At 53.1% G+C, this 15,705-nt stretch overlaps 3 protein-coding genes across 7 annotated transcripts in view; 1 reads left to right on the forward strand and 2 right to left on the reverse strand.

Annotated features, from left to right (window-relative positions):
• Positions 1-3,116: 3,116 nt before the first annotated feature.
• PLEKHG2 (pleckstrin homology and RhoGEF domain containing G2) overlaps positions 3,117-15,705 on the forward strand; it is a 58,441-nt gene continuing 45,852 nt past the window's right edge. The window contains exon 1 of the mRNA XM_081962444.1: positions 3,117-3,410. The gene's annotated coding sequence lies outside the window, so the exon portion shown is untranslated. The remainder of the gene's footprint in view (positions 3,411-15,705) is intronic.
• LOC309396900 (transmembrane protein 229B-like) lies at positions 3,404-5,967 on the reverse strand. The gene is made up of 2 exons (XM_081962448.1): positions 5,774-5,967; positions 3,404-4,103 (listed from the first exon to the last, which is right to left on the reverse strand). The coding sequence occupies exon 2, from the start codon at positions 4,091-4,093 to the stop codon at positions 3,608-3,610; it is 486 nt and encodes a 161-aa protein (XP_081818574.1). The 5' UTR covers positions 4,094-4,103; positions 5,774-5,967; the 3' UTR covers positions 3,404-3,607.
• On the reverse strand, positions 8,703-15,505 carry LOC309397005 (transmembrane protein 229B-like). Of its 5 annotated transcripts, none has more exons than XM_081962666.1 (3): positions 15,389-15,505; positions 10,766-10,856; positions 8,703-9,322 (listed from the first exon to the last, which is right to left on the reverse strand). In XM_081962666.1, the coding sequence occupies exon 3, from the start codon at positions 9,310-9,312 to the stop codon at positions 8,821-8,823; it is 492 nt and encodes a 163-aa protein (XP_081818792.1). In that variant the 5' UTR covers positions 9,313-9,322; positions 10,766-10,856; positions 15,389-15,505; the 3' UTR covers positions 8,703-8,820. The 5 variants fall into 5 exon arrangements, with proteins under 5 accessions (XP_081818792.1, XP_081818793.1, XP_081818794.1 ...); XM_081962667.1 differs by having other exon boundaries at positions 10,766-10,874; positions 15,389-15,491; XM_081962668.1 differs by lacking the exon at positions 15,389-15,505 and adding an exon at positions 15,353-15,375 and having other exon boundaries at positions 10,766-10,874.

Genomic DNA, 15,705 nt, shown 5'->3' on the forward strand with positions numbered 1-15,705 from the left:
GGCGCCTACGGACCACCTTGGATAGGTTGCACCCACTCTATTTTGTAATAAAATTTTATTGGTTTTTCAAAATTTATAGGGAAAAGGGTAAATGGACAGGTATACAAATTTTGGCAGTTGCAAAGTGTGTGAGGCCCCCCTCCCTCCATACCCATAGCGTACATTTATATATAATGCATTAGTATATAATTGATTATAATCAGCATATTAGTTCTATTATTAAATTCAATCAAATTAAACATTACAATATAAAATCCAAATATAATTCCATTTTCACTTTCGGTCAATTTATAATAATATGATTTTCATATTTATTTCTGTGATCTGAGTCTTCTTGCTATTGCCCCATCTCCCTCCACTGGCAGAGCTCTGGCCCCTCCCGTGTCCTGCGTGTCCGTTGTAGTGTCTGGTGGTTTCTCTAGAAGTGTTTTATTTTTTCCCATAAAGGCCTGCGCCTCTATGGGTGAATTAATTCTGATTCTTGTCTCCTCCCAGAATATCAGCATACCTTCAGGCATCAACCATCTAAACCACACCCCTTTCTGGTATAATTTATTCGCTAATTGCGAATAATTTTTTCTTTTTTCTCTAATCTTCTTAGGGATCTGCTTCAGAATGGTTATCTCCATATCATGATATGTCAATGCTTGCCCCCTTTGTACACCCAGAATTTCATCTCTTGTGGTTTTTCTAAGGAATTTAATGTGAACCTCCCTGGGTAAATTGTGTGTTCTAGCATAAGCTGAGTTCACTCTATAAACCAGATCTATATCCCACCCCATCTGTTGTTTTTCTTTGTGTGTATAGTCAGCCAGAATGTTTGTCATGATGTCCCTTATATTTTCCCCATCTTCTTCTATAACATTTTGAAATCTAAGATAATAGGACATTCTCTCAAATTCTAATTTCATCTGTTGGATGTCAAGATCTTTGTTCCCTTTCTGCACAGCTTCCACCACCCCCCTCACCTCCTCCACCCCCCCTTCCACAAGATTCAGTCTTTGTGAGTTCTTATATATTTGGGCTTGATTTTCTTTAATTTCATCTTTCATTTCCCTTAACTGTTTCTTGATTTCCTCCTGGCCCTGTAGAATTTGTTGAAGCATTTGTTGAAAGTCCATCTCTGTAGTCTTATGTTGCATCAGTTCTGTTATCTTTGACTGTGTGGCTGGACTGGATGTTGCGGATGTTGGAGCAGAAGTGGCAAAGCCAGGTTTTCCAGGAGGGGGTCTTTTAGATGCCATCCTTTATAACGTTAAAAGTTCAGTCCAAATATGAAGTAAGCAATTAGAAAAGAAGGGTAGCCAGGTGAATCCGGGAGCAGAATAACCAGGCAGAAGAGAATCTCTCCAATAAGTCTGGCAATAGATAGAAAATTTCCCCTAGAAGGTTAAAAAAATACCAATCCACAAGAGGTTCCTCTGGGAGACACGGAGACAAAGACCGGAAACCTGAATTTTAAAGGTGGAGTCAGGTTTCAGAGTTCATAAAGACAACGGAAGTGTGCCATCTTGCCCTGCCAGTTTTGGGCACAGAGGCGTAACAAAGTTTTAAAAAGTTCCAAAAGTCCTCAAATCATTGTAATATGTAAAATTAAATTGAAAAGAAAATCATCTCAGCCTAAGTGAGGCTTCATTCGTTGGCTCTCCCCCCTCCTCCTTCCCCGGGGGCTGAGAGCAAAATTGTTTCTTGCCGCTTGTCCAAGGGGGGGGGGGAAAACCCCCCTCCCTCCAGCCGCACCTCCAAAATGCTCCGAAAGTTGTTTTAAAGTTTTAAAAGCTGAATCAAATCTTCATGCAAAGTAAGGGATGAAGAGAGAGGCAACCTCACCGCACCGCAGCTGCTTCCTTCAATTGTAGCATTCTCCAGTCGGCTTGTAGCGAGGCGCGAGGCGTGGAAACGCGATGCGCCCTCCGAGCTTGCTCCCCGGTGCCTTGGGCGCGCGAGAGAGCCCCCGCCGGCTGCCGCCGCTGCAGGAGACCTCCGCGATGCCGCCCCTCCGGCAGGACCCCTCTGCGGGGTGTCCTGTGCCCCCCAAGGAGTGGGGAAGCCCACCGGGGAGCCGGAGCGGGCAAAGAGCTGCCCGTCGCCGCCGCCGCCGGAACCGGAACTGTTGCACCCACTCTATTCAAGTGAACAGCCTGGCAACCTGGGGCCCCCTTCCCGCGTGTTCGTCCTGGGCGATACTGTTTGGGCTCAGGCGTTCTCAGGGGCGGTTAGGTGGGTGCCTGCCACCATCACCGCCATAACCGGCCCCTGTTCTTACAGGGTCCAGCTACATGATGGGACCGAATGGCGGCGGCACCTGGATCAACTGAGGCGCCGCCTGCCCAACACCAGCGACAACACCCCTGCAAGGTCGACCATCAACGTCGCTGCGCCTGAGCCCTCCAACGTTCTGTTCCCTGGTGCCCTTCCACCAGAAAACGTCCGCCCGATTCAGCTGCCCAGAGTTTTTCCGTCCTCGGACGCCGCCTGCCGGCCGTCCATTGTTGAGGGGGTGTCGCCCGTTTGGCGTCCCCCTCCGGGGTTCCAAATGGCCTTCCCCGAGTCAGGCCAGGCCTACCAACAAGTGCCCAGCTCAAGCCCGCCTTCGGCCGCGCCCCCTCGGCCCTGCCTACCTGGGCCTGGTTTTCCTCCGTCAGGGGTGGGCCTCCAAGATGGCGCCCGGAGCTCCACTCCCTTGCGGGAGGAGCTTCCACGGACACCACCTTCCTCTCCGACGCCTCCTGCCGAACTGAGGCGTTCTGGGCGGGTCCGGCGCCGCCCAGAATATTTACGTGACTACGTTTGTGCGTCGCTTGCACATGCGCAGTCACTGGGGGGGAAGGAGTGTTGTGTCCGGGCAGATGACGTCAGGGAGTTCCCTCCGTCTGCCGGCATCTGCGCTAGCAACAGCCAGGTCGCGTCTGATTGGCTAAGACGCGACCTGGCTGAGAGCGGGGAAACTCTGGCTTGGGGATTGGCTGGTTCATCTGACAGCTTCGTATAAATAGCTGTCAGATGAACCCTGCATTGATTCTCTCCTGTATTTAACTGTGAACTGTCCTGTTAATAAAAGTTGGTTAATTCTCCTCACGGCTCGGCTCGCCTTTCGTTCGCATCTAACAGTCTCCATTCCCTGCGGATGAGAGGATTTAATTTTCGAATTTCCACGTCTTTTTCTCCCTCCATTTTATTCTCCTGCTTGAGCAGGGGTTGGGCTAGAAGACCTCCAAGGGCCCTTCCAACTCTGCTATTCTGCCCAAATAGTTGCTCTTTAAAAAAAACAAATCCGTGTGTCACGTGGCATCACAAAACCGACCCCAACCACAGTCGCAATTCGTAGCCACATCGGGAGCCTCTCTGCCTTCTCTCTCCATGGAGCTCCAAGGACATCGTCCAGCCAGCCTTCACAACAACCTGGTGAGGTAGGTCAAAGCCAGCCCTGACTTCATTTCCTGGCTCACTCGCCAAGTCCAGCGGCAGCCCCTGCCCAAGTGGGCAGACACGTCCAGCGGCTTTATCCGGCCTGAGAAAGGGTTCCCTGAGGCTGCCAGGAGCAGGCGGCATACAAGGAAGGGCAGTGCCAGGCGCTCCCTGGCTTCTCTGCCCACTGCAGCCGTGGTCAGTCGTGGATCAGCTCGAACTTGGGGAGGGGGCGCTGCTTGGGTTTCCAGACGGGTCCCAGGCGGAGGCGCAGGGTGGGGGCGATGACCAGCCTCTCAAGCAGGAGGGCGCCCACGAACCACAGCAAGCCATGCTCCAGAGCAATGAGGCCCCGGAAGTGGTAGTGGAAGTGGCTGTGGTCCCAGGGACAGGTGCCGAGGCAGCGCAGCAGGTAGCCGGTGCCCAGCTGCCAGAGGTAGATGCAGCCGGTGTAGAGGGTGCAGCGGGTCAGCAGGCAGCAGTCCCCCCGCAGCTGCAGGTAGATGCCCTCCAAGGCCATCCCGCAGGTCCCGTAGACCAGGAGGGAGCAGGCGCTGAGGCCCCCCCGGAAGACCCAGTCCTGATCCAGGATGAGCACCACGAAAAGGATCTCGCAGAAGTAGCCGTGGATGGCGTAGATGTATGCCCGGAAGAGCGGGCTCAGCGCTTCCCCGGTGCCCTCCATGGCTGGCCAGCTGCAGGCAGGAGGAAAAAAATGGGGCAGGTGGGATTTGGCGGCTGGAGGGCAACCCACCCTCCCCTCCGCAGCCCCACAGTCTGCCCAACTGCCCTGGGGGATTCTGGGAGTTGAAGTGCAGAGGTCTCAAAGTGGGCCAGGTTAGAGACTCCTGCTCTAAAGGCTTAGCCGATGGACGGACTTGGGATGGGGAGAGGGGCCACCTATCAGTTTAACAGTCAGTCCATCAATGGCGACAGTGCTCACATCTCACAGCACCACCTCTGCTCTGCTGAGAGGCTCACCCAGCCTTCACGAGGACTAGGCCCTTAGCCCGTGTTTTCCTTCTGAAAAAGATGTCTTCCTGCCAGAGGTTTGTAACCGACATCCTTGGGGGTTCGTTTGCATCTCAACCTTCTTGACCAGTTTATTATTTTCAGAGGAAGGGAGAGAAGACCAGGCAATTATTCCCACCCCTCACCCTGTACCCTCCCTCCCCTTCCTTCCTTTTACTCCCTCCACATCCACATTTGTTTGGGCCTTGAGGGCTAGAGGCCTGGGTCTTCTTTTGTTGTTTTGTTTTGACACCCTGACGAAGGCCTCGGGAGGTGGAGGATCTGGATAAAGAGGTCAGCCGATCCCCGGGTGGGTGGCTTTGCCAGCTAAGGTCGCTCTGCAGCCCAGACTGGTTTCTCTGCCTCCTCCGGCAGCCAGGCAGGTCTGGGCTTCACCCGGCCACCCATTTCCCTTGCGCGACTTCCTTCTTCCCAAGGCTCCGTTGGTGGCCCCACAGGACGGTATTCTCCCTGCGGGAGGAGAGACCTCAGGGTAGAGTGCCCCTATACACAGAGGCTCCACCAGCTCCTTTGAAACCCCTTCCAGTGGCTGCAAAGGTATTACCATCCCTCTACTGTTGGTGGTATCTCTGGAGTTAATCATGGAGTGGCTACTACTCCTTGCTGCGTTTTCATCCTGTCCATCACCGCTTTTCTCCAACAGCTGGAGGTGGCTTACAGGGCCCTTTAGAGTTTTCATGCCCCAACAACGACCCTGGGAGGTAGGCTGGCTTGAGCCAAGGGTCATCACTAAGGGGACGGGTGCCTTGAGCGTAGCCTAACCACGCCACCTCCACGCTGCCCCGATTGTCGAAATGACCTCCTGGCCAACCTTTCCCAGGGCTTTAAAACCAGGCACAGGGGTTCCTTTCCCCTGTTGGATGCTTCCATGGTTGCGCCTGGCAGGATGAAACCTGAAGCCTCTGCGTATCAGAAGAAGGCTGGCAGTGCCACCCGGGTACCCTCTGCGTGGGCAGCATGACCGTTCCATCATCCTCAGCCGGGATGGCTGTAGGAAGTGGAGAGCCTGGGGGACAGCAGCTGAACCCTCCCAGCGGGCATCCCTGCCCTTCCCCTGCCCTCCTCTCTCTCTCCCTCCCTCTCTTCTCTCTCTCTCTCTCTCTCTCTCTCTCTCTCTTTCTTTCTTTCTTTCTTTCTTTCTTTCTCTCTGTTTCCTTCCTTCCTTTTCTTTCCCTTCTCCCTCCCTCCCTCCCTCCCTCCCCTCCTCTCTCTCCTAAGTGCCTAAGCGCCCATCATCCTGGCACTCCAGCTGCTTCCCAAAGGAGAAGCCAGAGGACTGGGTCAGGTGCCAGGCTTGCTCTCCCCCTGCTAGCAGCAGTGGGGGGTGACTTACCCTCCGAAGGGTGCCAGTTCAGTGCCCGGGCTGCCCTCTGTGGCTTTGGAAGGATTGGGCCAGCCAGCCGGAAAGTACCTCCAGTGGCCTCTTCCCCATCAGGAGGGGAATGGTGCCTAGTGATTGGAGCCACAATAAGGGAACTCCTATTTCCACCCCCAGCTTAGTGGGTGAGTCACTTCCTCCTGGGAAGGCCTCAGTTTCCCCATTGTTGTGGCAGGCTCATTAGAGCCAACAGCTGGCCTTTGAAGTCAGGAGGAGGAGGAGGAGGAGGAGGAGGAGGAGGAGGAGGAGGAGGAGGAGGAGGAGGAGGAGGAGGAGCACAGGCAGAGAATGGAGAAGCACTGGGTCCACGGTCAGAGTTCTGAAAACCACAGGGAGGTATTTTATCAAGTCTTTGACTTGCGACCACAACTGGGCCCAACCTTTCCGTGGCTGAGCTTGTCAGAAGGCTGCAAAAGGGGAACACATGAGACCCCCTTTTCAGACTTTCACACTCTGTCTATCTCTACCTATAACCTGTCTGTCTGTCTGTCCCTCCAACTGTCCGTCTGTCTATTGTCTGTCTGTCTACCTATCTATCTACCTTCCTACTTATATCCATCCATCCACCTACCTACCTATCTATCCCATCCATCCATCCATCCATCCATCCATCCATCTTCTATCTATCTATCTATCTATCTATCTATCTATCTATCTATCTATCTATCTATCTATCTATCACCTATCTACCTACCTACCTACACCCACCCATCCCTCCATCCACCTACCTACCTAGCATCTAAAAAATAATCAGTCCTGTTGGCTGTCTGGGCCCGTTTACATGACCCTCAACACTAAATTCTCTGCCCTGGACAAAAGTGGCCAGAGGATAATTCCCCACTGGATTCCTCCTGATCCTTTTGGAACACACATCCCATCTCTCCCAGCCTAGCTTCGGCTGGCCCTTCCCACCCCCCTTCCCCCTTCCCAGCCAGGGCAGGGATCCTTCCCGGGGATCTTGTTCCCAGCTGTGGCTCTCCTGCCCTCTGCCGGCCAACACATACAGTGCACTGGAGGGCCCAGGAGTAAACAGACTTGGGGCATGTGCAGAGTGGATTCCTCTTCCTTCCAGGCACAACCACTCACTCCTTTTGCTTTGCAAAGCAAGACCAAGCAAGAAAGTTTTGGGGGACGTTTAGGCTGAAACCAGAGCCCCCCAGGAGGAATTGAGCTGACCTTGCATGGGGGAAACTGCCAGTAGCCAAACTGGCCACAGAGGAGAAGGAAAATGCCCCCCAGTTAAGCTGTGGATCCCTTCTCTGGATTTTATTTATTTATTTCTTGGATTTCTAGACCGCCCCCTCTCCCAAAAAGGGACTCGGGGCGGATGCAAAGGGATCACCCGATCCTTGTTTGCAAACCACCCACACATCTGGGCCAGGCTTACTTCAACCAATTGAAGGCTTTGCGATGATCCACTCCCGTGGCTGGAATGTCAGGTTGCTCAATTGGTCTTCAATCCAATTTAATCCAATCAAAGTTTTATCCCTGTTCCCTGGCGGTGACACCCTCCCTCCCTGCCCTCATGTCCAGAAGGGGAAGGGGCTAAGAGGGAAGGGGGAGAAATGTTCAGCCCAAGGGGAGGGTCTGTCGAGAGGCGCAGAATTGGGCCAATCCAGAAAGATCTGAGCCCTTGATTTACAACTATTCACTTAGTGTCAGTGTGACATTAAAAAGGTGACTGGATTGTTCACTTAACGACCGGGTTACTAACTTTAACCACTACAGAGATTCACTTAACAACTGTGGCAAGAAAGGTCGTAAAATAGCCCAAATTCATCTAACAAATGTCTTGCTGAGCAGCAAAAATGTTGGCCTCGTAGGTCAAGGACGACCTATAAAAACCAATCAAATTGAATAAGGACCTGCAGAGACAGAATTTGGCTCAAAGATGCCATTTGGATACCTTTGGATGGAGGGCGTCTGTCTGTTCGGCCACAAAGGGACAGCAGGCGGCAACACTAGCCGGATCTCCTGCCCAACCCAGCCCGGCCCAGAAAATTGAGAACCTTGAAGTCATTTGTTTGGCACAGATTTTCACCTCCGTTGCGCAAGTAGGTTTAACTGTTGACCTTTTCGGGACCGGTTGTTTTATTCAACGCTTCGCTTAGCTGGGAGCGATGCGGGACACCTCTAATCCCTCCTCTGTGTGCTCCAGTTTTGTTAATCCACCGTGTCCACCTGACCAGGGTACGCCATGGATTAGGGAGGAAGGAGAGATCCCGACCTGGATATTGCACTGTGCGGTTTCTAAGTTTATGGCTTGTTTGCATGAATCCTTGTTTGAAAAGCGGGGTTTGTTCCTAGCAGTCTGGAGCAAAGCCCAATACTTTTACAGCTCAGCTAAACCGTCATGCCTTAAAGCAGAGGCCTTCAAACTTGGCAACTTTAAGAATTGTGGACTTCAGTCCCCAGAATTCAGCTGTGCTGGCTGGGGAGTTCTGGGAGTTGAAGTCCACAGCTTTTAAAGCTGCCCTGGTTTAGACAGCCCTGCTTTCAAATTAAGCATGAAGCTATTCCAGAATTGGGTCTGCACATCCTCCTAAGCCAAGCTGTGAGTCATTTGGGGTTACCCCTCTTAGGCTGCCCCTCAGACCAGCTCTACTGATTTACAAGGCAGGGTTTCTAAGGGGGCGGAGGAAAATTCTGAAGGGAATTGCAAACTTTTTGGCCAAAAATTGTAGGCAAGCCCCACGCGGCCCAAAACAGGATCAGAACAAAATCTCAGTCAATTCCTCTTTAATTAAAAGTCAGCAACAGGGTTACTCCACTTGGTAGCATTTTTGCCTTTTTCTTTTGGAAGATTTCAGTCCAGTCACAAAAGTTTTGCATTTTTGAAGGGGAGGATCTCCCGGATAGAAACAATAGGGGTCTCCAAAGGCAGAAATGGGGAGGGGTCTCATGGCCAGGAACAGGGGGTGGTCTCCTGGCAAAAGCTGCGGGTGGGTCTTCCAGGAAGAAACAGGGGGAGGGTCCCCCTCCCTCCCTCCCCCCTCCCCAACTCAGTCCTCTTTGAGCGCAAAAGCGACGTGGGGCCGGAGGGTCTTCCTGGCACCGTCCACCCGGAGCCGCAGGACGTTGTGGATGACCAGGGTCTCAAGCAGGATGGAGCCCAGGAACCAGAAGCCGCAGTACTCCAGCGTGACCAGCCCCATGAAGTTGTAGGTGAAGTGGCTGTAGTCCCAGGGGCAGGCGCCGAAGTGGCGCAGCAGCGCGCCCGTGGCGAACTCCCACAGGTAGATGCAGGCGGTGTAGAGCCCAGCCCGCGTGGGCAGGCGGCAGCGGCCCCGCAGGCGCAGATAGAGGAGCTCCAGGATCAGCCCGCAGGTGCCATAGATGAAGGGCGCCCAGGCGCTGCTGCCTCCGCGGAAGCGCCAGTCCCGTGCCGCGGCAAAGTCCCAGGTGGCTGTGAAGAGCACCTCCGCCAGGTACCCGTGCAGGGCATACAGATACCAGCGGCCCAGTGCGCTCAGCGGTTCCACGGCGCTCCCCATGGCTTGGCACCTGCAGGGGGGGAAGGGAGGAGAGAAGAGGGGCAACGGTGGGGGAGGGCATAGCATCCCATCACACAGGAAGTCCTCGACTTTTGAGGGAGCCCAAAATTTCAATTGTTAAGGGAGACGTTTGTTAGGTTTTGCCCCGTTTTACAACATTTCTTGGCTCAGCCGTTAAGCAAATCACTGTGATTGATAAGTTAGTCCCCTGGTTGTTCAGTGAATCTGCCCCCCCCCCCATTGGCTTCATTCATCAAACGGTCGCATGAGGGAATCACACAACAGTCATAACTCTGAGTCTGTTGCCAAGCGGACTCAGAATTCTGATCAGGTCACCCTGGGGATGTGCGGAAGGTCGTAACCATGAGACACGGTCACAAGTCACGTTTTTCAGGGCTGTCGTAAGTTTGAGCAGCTACTAAACGAACTTCAAGCACTTGGCGAAGGACTCATACTTATGACGGTTGCAGCGTCCCAAGGTCACGTGATCCCCCTTTGTGACCTTCCCAGGTGATTCCGACAAGCCAAGTCAACGGAGCAGAGAAGTTGGATTCATTTACCGGCCATGAGATTCGCTTCACAACGGTGGGAAAAGGGAGCAAAACTCATTTAACAACTGCCTTCCTTAGCAACAGAACTTGGGGTTCAATTGCGGTCCTAACTTGAGGACTACCTGTGCTTCACTAATCAGACCCGCTCAGTTGTGCCTTGGGATGGCCTGGGTTTGCCCTTTCCCCCTGCACAACAAGACAGCAAGGTAGGCTCCGTTGCCCTGTTGGTGAGCTGGGCTTCATTTTGGGGGGAGGGGGCTTCTAAATCACCCCAGACCTTCGTCTAGAGAGGGTGGGGGCCCTCAGGGGCTGCCCATCAGCTGCGCTTTTTTTACTTTTATTGCCCATCTCAGTAGCAGGGACTCTGGGCAACTCCTAGCACAATACAAAGAAGGCTAGAAAACGGGGCGTCCAACCTTGGGCCCTTTAAGACTCTGCTGGCTGGGGAATTCTGGGAAAGGAAGCCCACGGATCTTAAAACAAGAAATACAACATTAGAATTAACAGAAAATTAGCTAAGGGGGGGAGCAGCAAACAACAAGGTGGAGTTGGGGTCTTCTATTTAATCCATAGCCACCTCCAGAGCGGCAGTTTCCCAATCTCCATCTGGGCCCCAGGGCTGTTTCTTCAGAATTTCCTGGAGGAATTGGAGGGTCTCCACCATCCCCTCCCACTCCCCCCCCTCCTCAGGAGCATCTGGAGACCAGCTTTCAACAGGTCCCCCCCCCCACTATTGTTTTCATACTTCCCAACCTTCCTGAGCTGGGCCTGTTCAGGCATCTTGTGGCAGGGAGTTCCACTTGCCCATTAGCATTCCTGGTCAGCTTCTTCCTGGAAGCATCCAAAGAGCCTCCCAAACCCACAACCTGCACAAGTTGCATCCATCCATGCAAATTCCTTACCTCCCAGAGATGCTACAGGCTTTGGTTGTGCTAACAGACCCACAAACGAGACGGACGTCCGAAAAGGAAGACCGGCCGCACTGCCACAGCCCTGGAAGGAGAGGTCTCCCTGTGAGCAAAGCAGGACCACGTTTTGTTTTGGGGCGGGGAGGTGTCCGGAGCCTCCCTGTGCCCACAGAGCCTGCCCTACACCCTGCTTGGTGGCTGAGTCACCTGCTTGTTGGGGCCTCTCTTTCTCCGTCCCTGGAAGACACAAAAGTCACCTGGAGCTCACCTGGGCAGGAGGCCGGCTTGGTTCAGCCGGATGCAGCATTTCCTTCTTACCTTTCATCTCAGGCTCGTCCCTCCAGGGACGGAGCCCCGGCAAACAGTCTTTAAAAGAGGTGTAATTAATTGGGCAAAGCCACTGAGTGTCCGGCTTAAGGCCCAGGCTGCTGGGTGCTTTGGGGCACGTCCTGGCAGGGGTGGCATCCGCTTGTCCCCCTGTGCCATGCATTTTGCCTCTGAATTTCTGCCCCAGCCCTCCAGGCTCCTCTGGGGCAGCTGGCTTGGCATCTGCTTGGTGCTTTTGACTTCCCCAGCCAGGCTGGTAAACAGGAAGCATCACCCCAATTGTAGCCTTAGCCCTGAGCCTGCCCCCCCCCCCCCCGTGGGCTTCCGGCTTACAGGTAGTCCTCGACTTACAATCACAAACTCTCTGTTGCTAAGTGAGACTCTTGCTAAGCGGGTTTCGCCCCATTTCACACCCTTTCTTGCCCCAGGTTGTTAAGTGAACCTGCCTTCCCCATTGACTTTGCTGGTCAGAAGGTCGTAAAAGGGAAATCACGGGACTCCTGCACACGGCAACCGTCGTAAGTACGAACCAGTTGCCAAGGAGAGCTAGATGTCTGAACTGCGAGGTCTGAATCCGGAAGGGTGGCAGCTCGTGGCAGAAGCAGCTGTGGACAGGTGCCATTGTGGGTCAGAGTGGGCTGGGGAGGACAGGTAAGCCTGGGAGCAGGTGAAGAAGAGAGGCTGGATACCTGGCAGGATGCTAATTTTGGCAAGGGCAGGTGTTGAATTTTGTTTTTAAAAAGGTGGGGGGGGGGCACGGGGAATGTGGCTGGTGGGGGCGGCTTCATTGGCCTGGAATTTCAGACTGCTCTGAAATCCGGGAAAGGAAAGGGGATCCCCCATAAGGACCGAGGGTGTCCTTCAGGGCCCTGTTGCCAGGGAGGGAAAAGGGAGCTTTGGAGCACTTGTGGTCTTGGCCCACATCAGCCCTTCGAGGTAGGCCAGGGCAGGAAACCACCTGGGCCGGAAATACTGGCTCTGATCCAAATGAATCACGGAATCCAGAGTTCTCCCTCCAGGCACAATTGTCCAGGCTCAGTATTACTCACTTCCCAACACGTGATGTGAATTCATGTCTCTCTGGAGGAGGTTGGATGATGGGAAAGGTAGAAGGAGGGAAAAGAGGAGGAGGAGGAGGAGGGTGGGAGAGCTCAAGGGCCCCATTCCCTTGGGAAGGAAGGGAGGGGGCGGGGGGGGAGGAAGGAAGGAAGAAAGGAGGGGAAGGGAAGGGAGAAACTTAACTACCTGTATCTGACTATGGAAATTCTCCGTCGTCCGGGTCATGCTTGTCCCAAAGGTGCTTTTTCAACTAGACTTTCTGGTTTTTCTTTGAAGATGTTTCTCTTCTCATCCAAGAAGCTTCTTCAGCTCTAACTGGATGGTAGGGAATGGAAGGATTTATACTCCTTGCAGACAGACAGAATGCCCGTGACCGCTGTCCGCAAGGAGTATAAATCCTTCCATTTCCCACCTTCCTAGTCAGAGCTGAAGAGGCTTCTTAGTTGAGAAGTGAAACGTCTTCAAAGAAAATCCAGAAAATCCAGTTGCCTCTTGAAAAAAAAAAGCACCTTTGGGACTACCTGTATATTACTTTTTTTCATGCTTACATCACCTGCCCCAACCGCTTTCCACGTCACCTGCTCTCCTTTTAAATTGCATCACCCTTTCATCACCCTCAGTGGTCAAATAGGTTTTGGGTTATTAAACAGGCCTTATTTAGAACTGTGTATTTCACTGCCAAAATGTCCAAGAAGCTGCATGGATCCCTTCTCACCCTGTGCAGTCTGTTTTTGGGGTGTGTATGTCTCTGTCTCTCTCTGTGTCTCTGTCTCTGTCTCTGTCTCTCTCTCTCTCTCTCTCTCTCTCTCATTTGTTCTTTTTTCTTAAGAAAATTTATAAGGCCGCCCATCTCACTTGCGGTGACTCTGGGCAATTTAGAAGAAATAGGACTTCAAAGATACGGAATTCGTGGGATTTTGAATGGCATCCTGATCTCGTGATCTTTGCAGTGTTGTTTGTGTAGATTTGCCTCAGGAGCTGCTTCAGTTTGTAATTATGTAGTATTGCATTATAGTCATATAAATGGAATTATTGGGTAAGATTTCCCTACCGACCGTATTAATCACCTTGAGACGGAAACACTCAAAATTATAAGGCAGGGGTCTGCAAGCTTGGCAGCTTATGGACTTCAACTCCCAGAATTCCCTAACACGAATGTGTTCTTTTTGAGGCGAATCCCCCTTTGGGACCTGCTGATTCTCTCGCAATCCCTTCCTCTACAATCTCTCGCTCGAGGGAGCAGGAATGGCTGGCTAGAGAATTCTGGGAATTGAAGTCCACAAGTCTTCAAACCACCAAGCTGGGAGACCCCTGTTGTAGGGTAACATCTAAAAGAGATTAAATAATTTTAAATACTCACTGGGTCCTCCCCAAACCTTTAAGGGCAGCCCTCCCCAGCTCTCCCCAGCCCCTCACCATTAACCGATTGTCTTTTTTGGTTCCATGGGGGGCACATACAGAGTGGGCTAATTTGGACTGATCAGTGGGCTCAGCGGTAATTGTAATGGGTGGTGGAAAGCTGGAAGGGGGGGGTGTCCATGTGGTTTAGCAGTCAGATAACCGGATGTGTTTTCAACCTTTTTGGAAAACAACTTTTCCCCAAATGCATAGGAACCAGGATGGTGAGTTTTGCAGGGTTCACTTTTGGCAATTGAGACCCCTGCCCATCAATCGGTGACTGGGGGGCTGTTTCAGCCTCCCCTTAAAGATCTTCCAGGCAAGCGCGCACACATACACTCCCCCCCCCCCCTGAGTCCCATTGTGGAATGAGATGGGCGATTTCTAAATTTGACATAGACATAAATACAACTAAGAAAGATCTCCATCCCATAAAGCTCCGTGTTTTTCAGGCTTGGCCCCTTTCAGATGTGTGGACTTCAACTCCCATGATTCCACATTTTAAAGTCCCATGACATCTGGGGAGTTCTGGGCTTTGTAGTCCACCCACCTTAATGTGCCCAAGCTTGAAGATCAGCTCTGAAGCTCTCCTGGACCAGGTGGAAGGCCTGCTTTCCATGACCCTCTACAGCTGATGGTCCCAAAAACCCTGCCTGGAATCGCCCTGAGGCTGAGGGAGGAGGAGGAGGAGGAATCTCTCAGACCCCCCAAACCTTCCATCCTGCCCGCTCCTTTGCCACAAAGCGATTCAGACCCTTGAGGGGGAGTGTTGAAGGAGGGCTGGAGAGCCCTCAGCCCGTCCTCCAGTTCTCCACTCCAATTCCTGTTTTTTGAAACCCTCCCCACAATCTCCAGTCCACTTTCCTAGACCACCATCGGCAGCTCACAGGTGGGGGGGGCATTTGGTGGCGTTGCGTCTTGCGCACTTTGCACCCAAAGCAAGGAACTGCATTTGGGCTTCCCACGAGACCCTCACTCGCACTGTGCACTGGCCAGGCTCCCGGTTGCTGCTCCTGGGACGCATCCTGGCTGGGTGCCCGGAACTGCAGAGAGGGCCCTCTTTTGCCCCTGAGTGGTGGGGGGTGGGACCACTCCCCAAAGACAGGGAAAGGGTGCAAAGGACCCATCAACGTTATGGGATTTAGTTTACCTTCCCCCACACAATTTGCATTGCTTGTGCGTTGTGTTGCGTTGTGTTGCGTTGCAGTGGTGGTGCTGGGCTTACTGTCCTTTATTCTTTTATATTGGTCTTTTTTAAAAAATTACCCTTAAGCCGCCCTTAAGAGTCAGTGAGAGTGGGGGGGGGGGGGCATATAAACCACCTAAATCAAATAAATAGAATAAAAATAGGTCTACGTTGCGTAGCATGCAGATTGGAAAAAAGATTTTGAGGAGCTTCTGGGGTCATCCTGAGGCTGGAGAGGACCCCACAAGAAACTGAGGGGGGGGGCTCAAACTCTCCCCCTCTCTGATTTATACCAGACCCCCAGCAGCTCAGCCTCGAGGGTGAAAACTTTCTCCCCCTGCCTGGAAAGTCAACGCTAGGGATCTGCACCAAAACTCTCAAAATAGCACATCTGGGATTCTGCCCTCCTGGGCAGCCCTGGCACCCTCCCACCTGGGCTCCTTCCGACGCCCCAACCAAGGTGCCAGCTGGGTCTCGGGAAGCTGGCACCCACTGAAAGGCCCCTGGCATTCAGGATAGATGCCTCGGCCGTTCTCCCTGCTTCCCTCCCTGATCCAGTTGGCATAGAGACCCCCTCCAAGCCCTCCAGCCCTTCCTCGGCTTGTGCCAACCTGCCTGGGCACAGCTCCTCCACTCTGCCTGTTTACCTGGCACCTGCGAGAGCCGAAGGCCCAGGAAGGCAAGCAGTGCTGAAAGATGTGCTGCCTCGGAGCGCCTGGCGTGAGGCTGGCACTGGCCTGCCACACTCGAACCTGGAGGGCAGAGGCGTTTCCTGGGTGGCAGGTGCGGTTTGGCAGCCCCAAAGGTGAGGGAGGAAGGGCCCCGGAGGGAGGGAAGGGCTGGGCACGAGAGCCAGACTATCCTGTGCCCAGACTGACTTCTTTGGAAGTTTCATGCCAGTCCCAGTAAGCTTTACGTGAGGACTAGCAGCTTGGTTCTATTAAAAAGAAGAAGAAACAAGCCA

The sequence above is a fragment of the Natrix helvetica genome (genome assembly GCF_964273705.1).
Source record: "Natrix helvetica genome assembly, chromosome: 9".
Taxonomy (NCBI): domain Eukaryota; kingdom Metazoa; phylum Chordata; class Lepidosauria; order Squamata; family Natricidae; genus Natrix; species Natrix helvetica.

Coding starts and splice junctions, on each gene's coding strand:
- LOC309396900 (XM_081962448.1), bottom strand. CDS start 4,093: ATGGAGGGCACCGGGGAAGCGCTGAGCCCGCTCTTCCGGGCATACATC.
- LOC309397005 (XM_081962666.1), bottom strand. CDS start 9,312: ATGGGGAGCGCCGTGGAACCGCTGAGCGCACTGGGCCGCTGGTATCTG.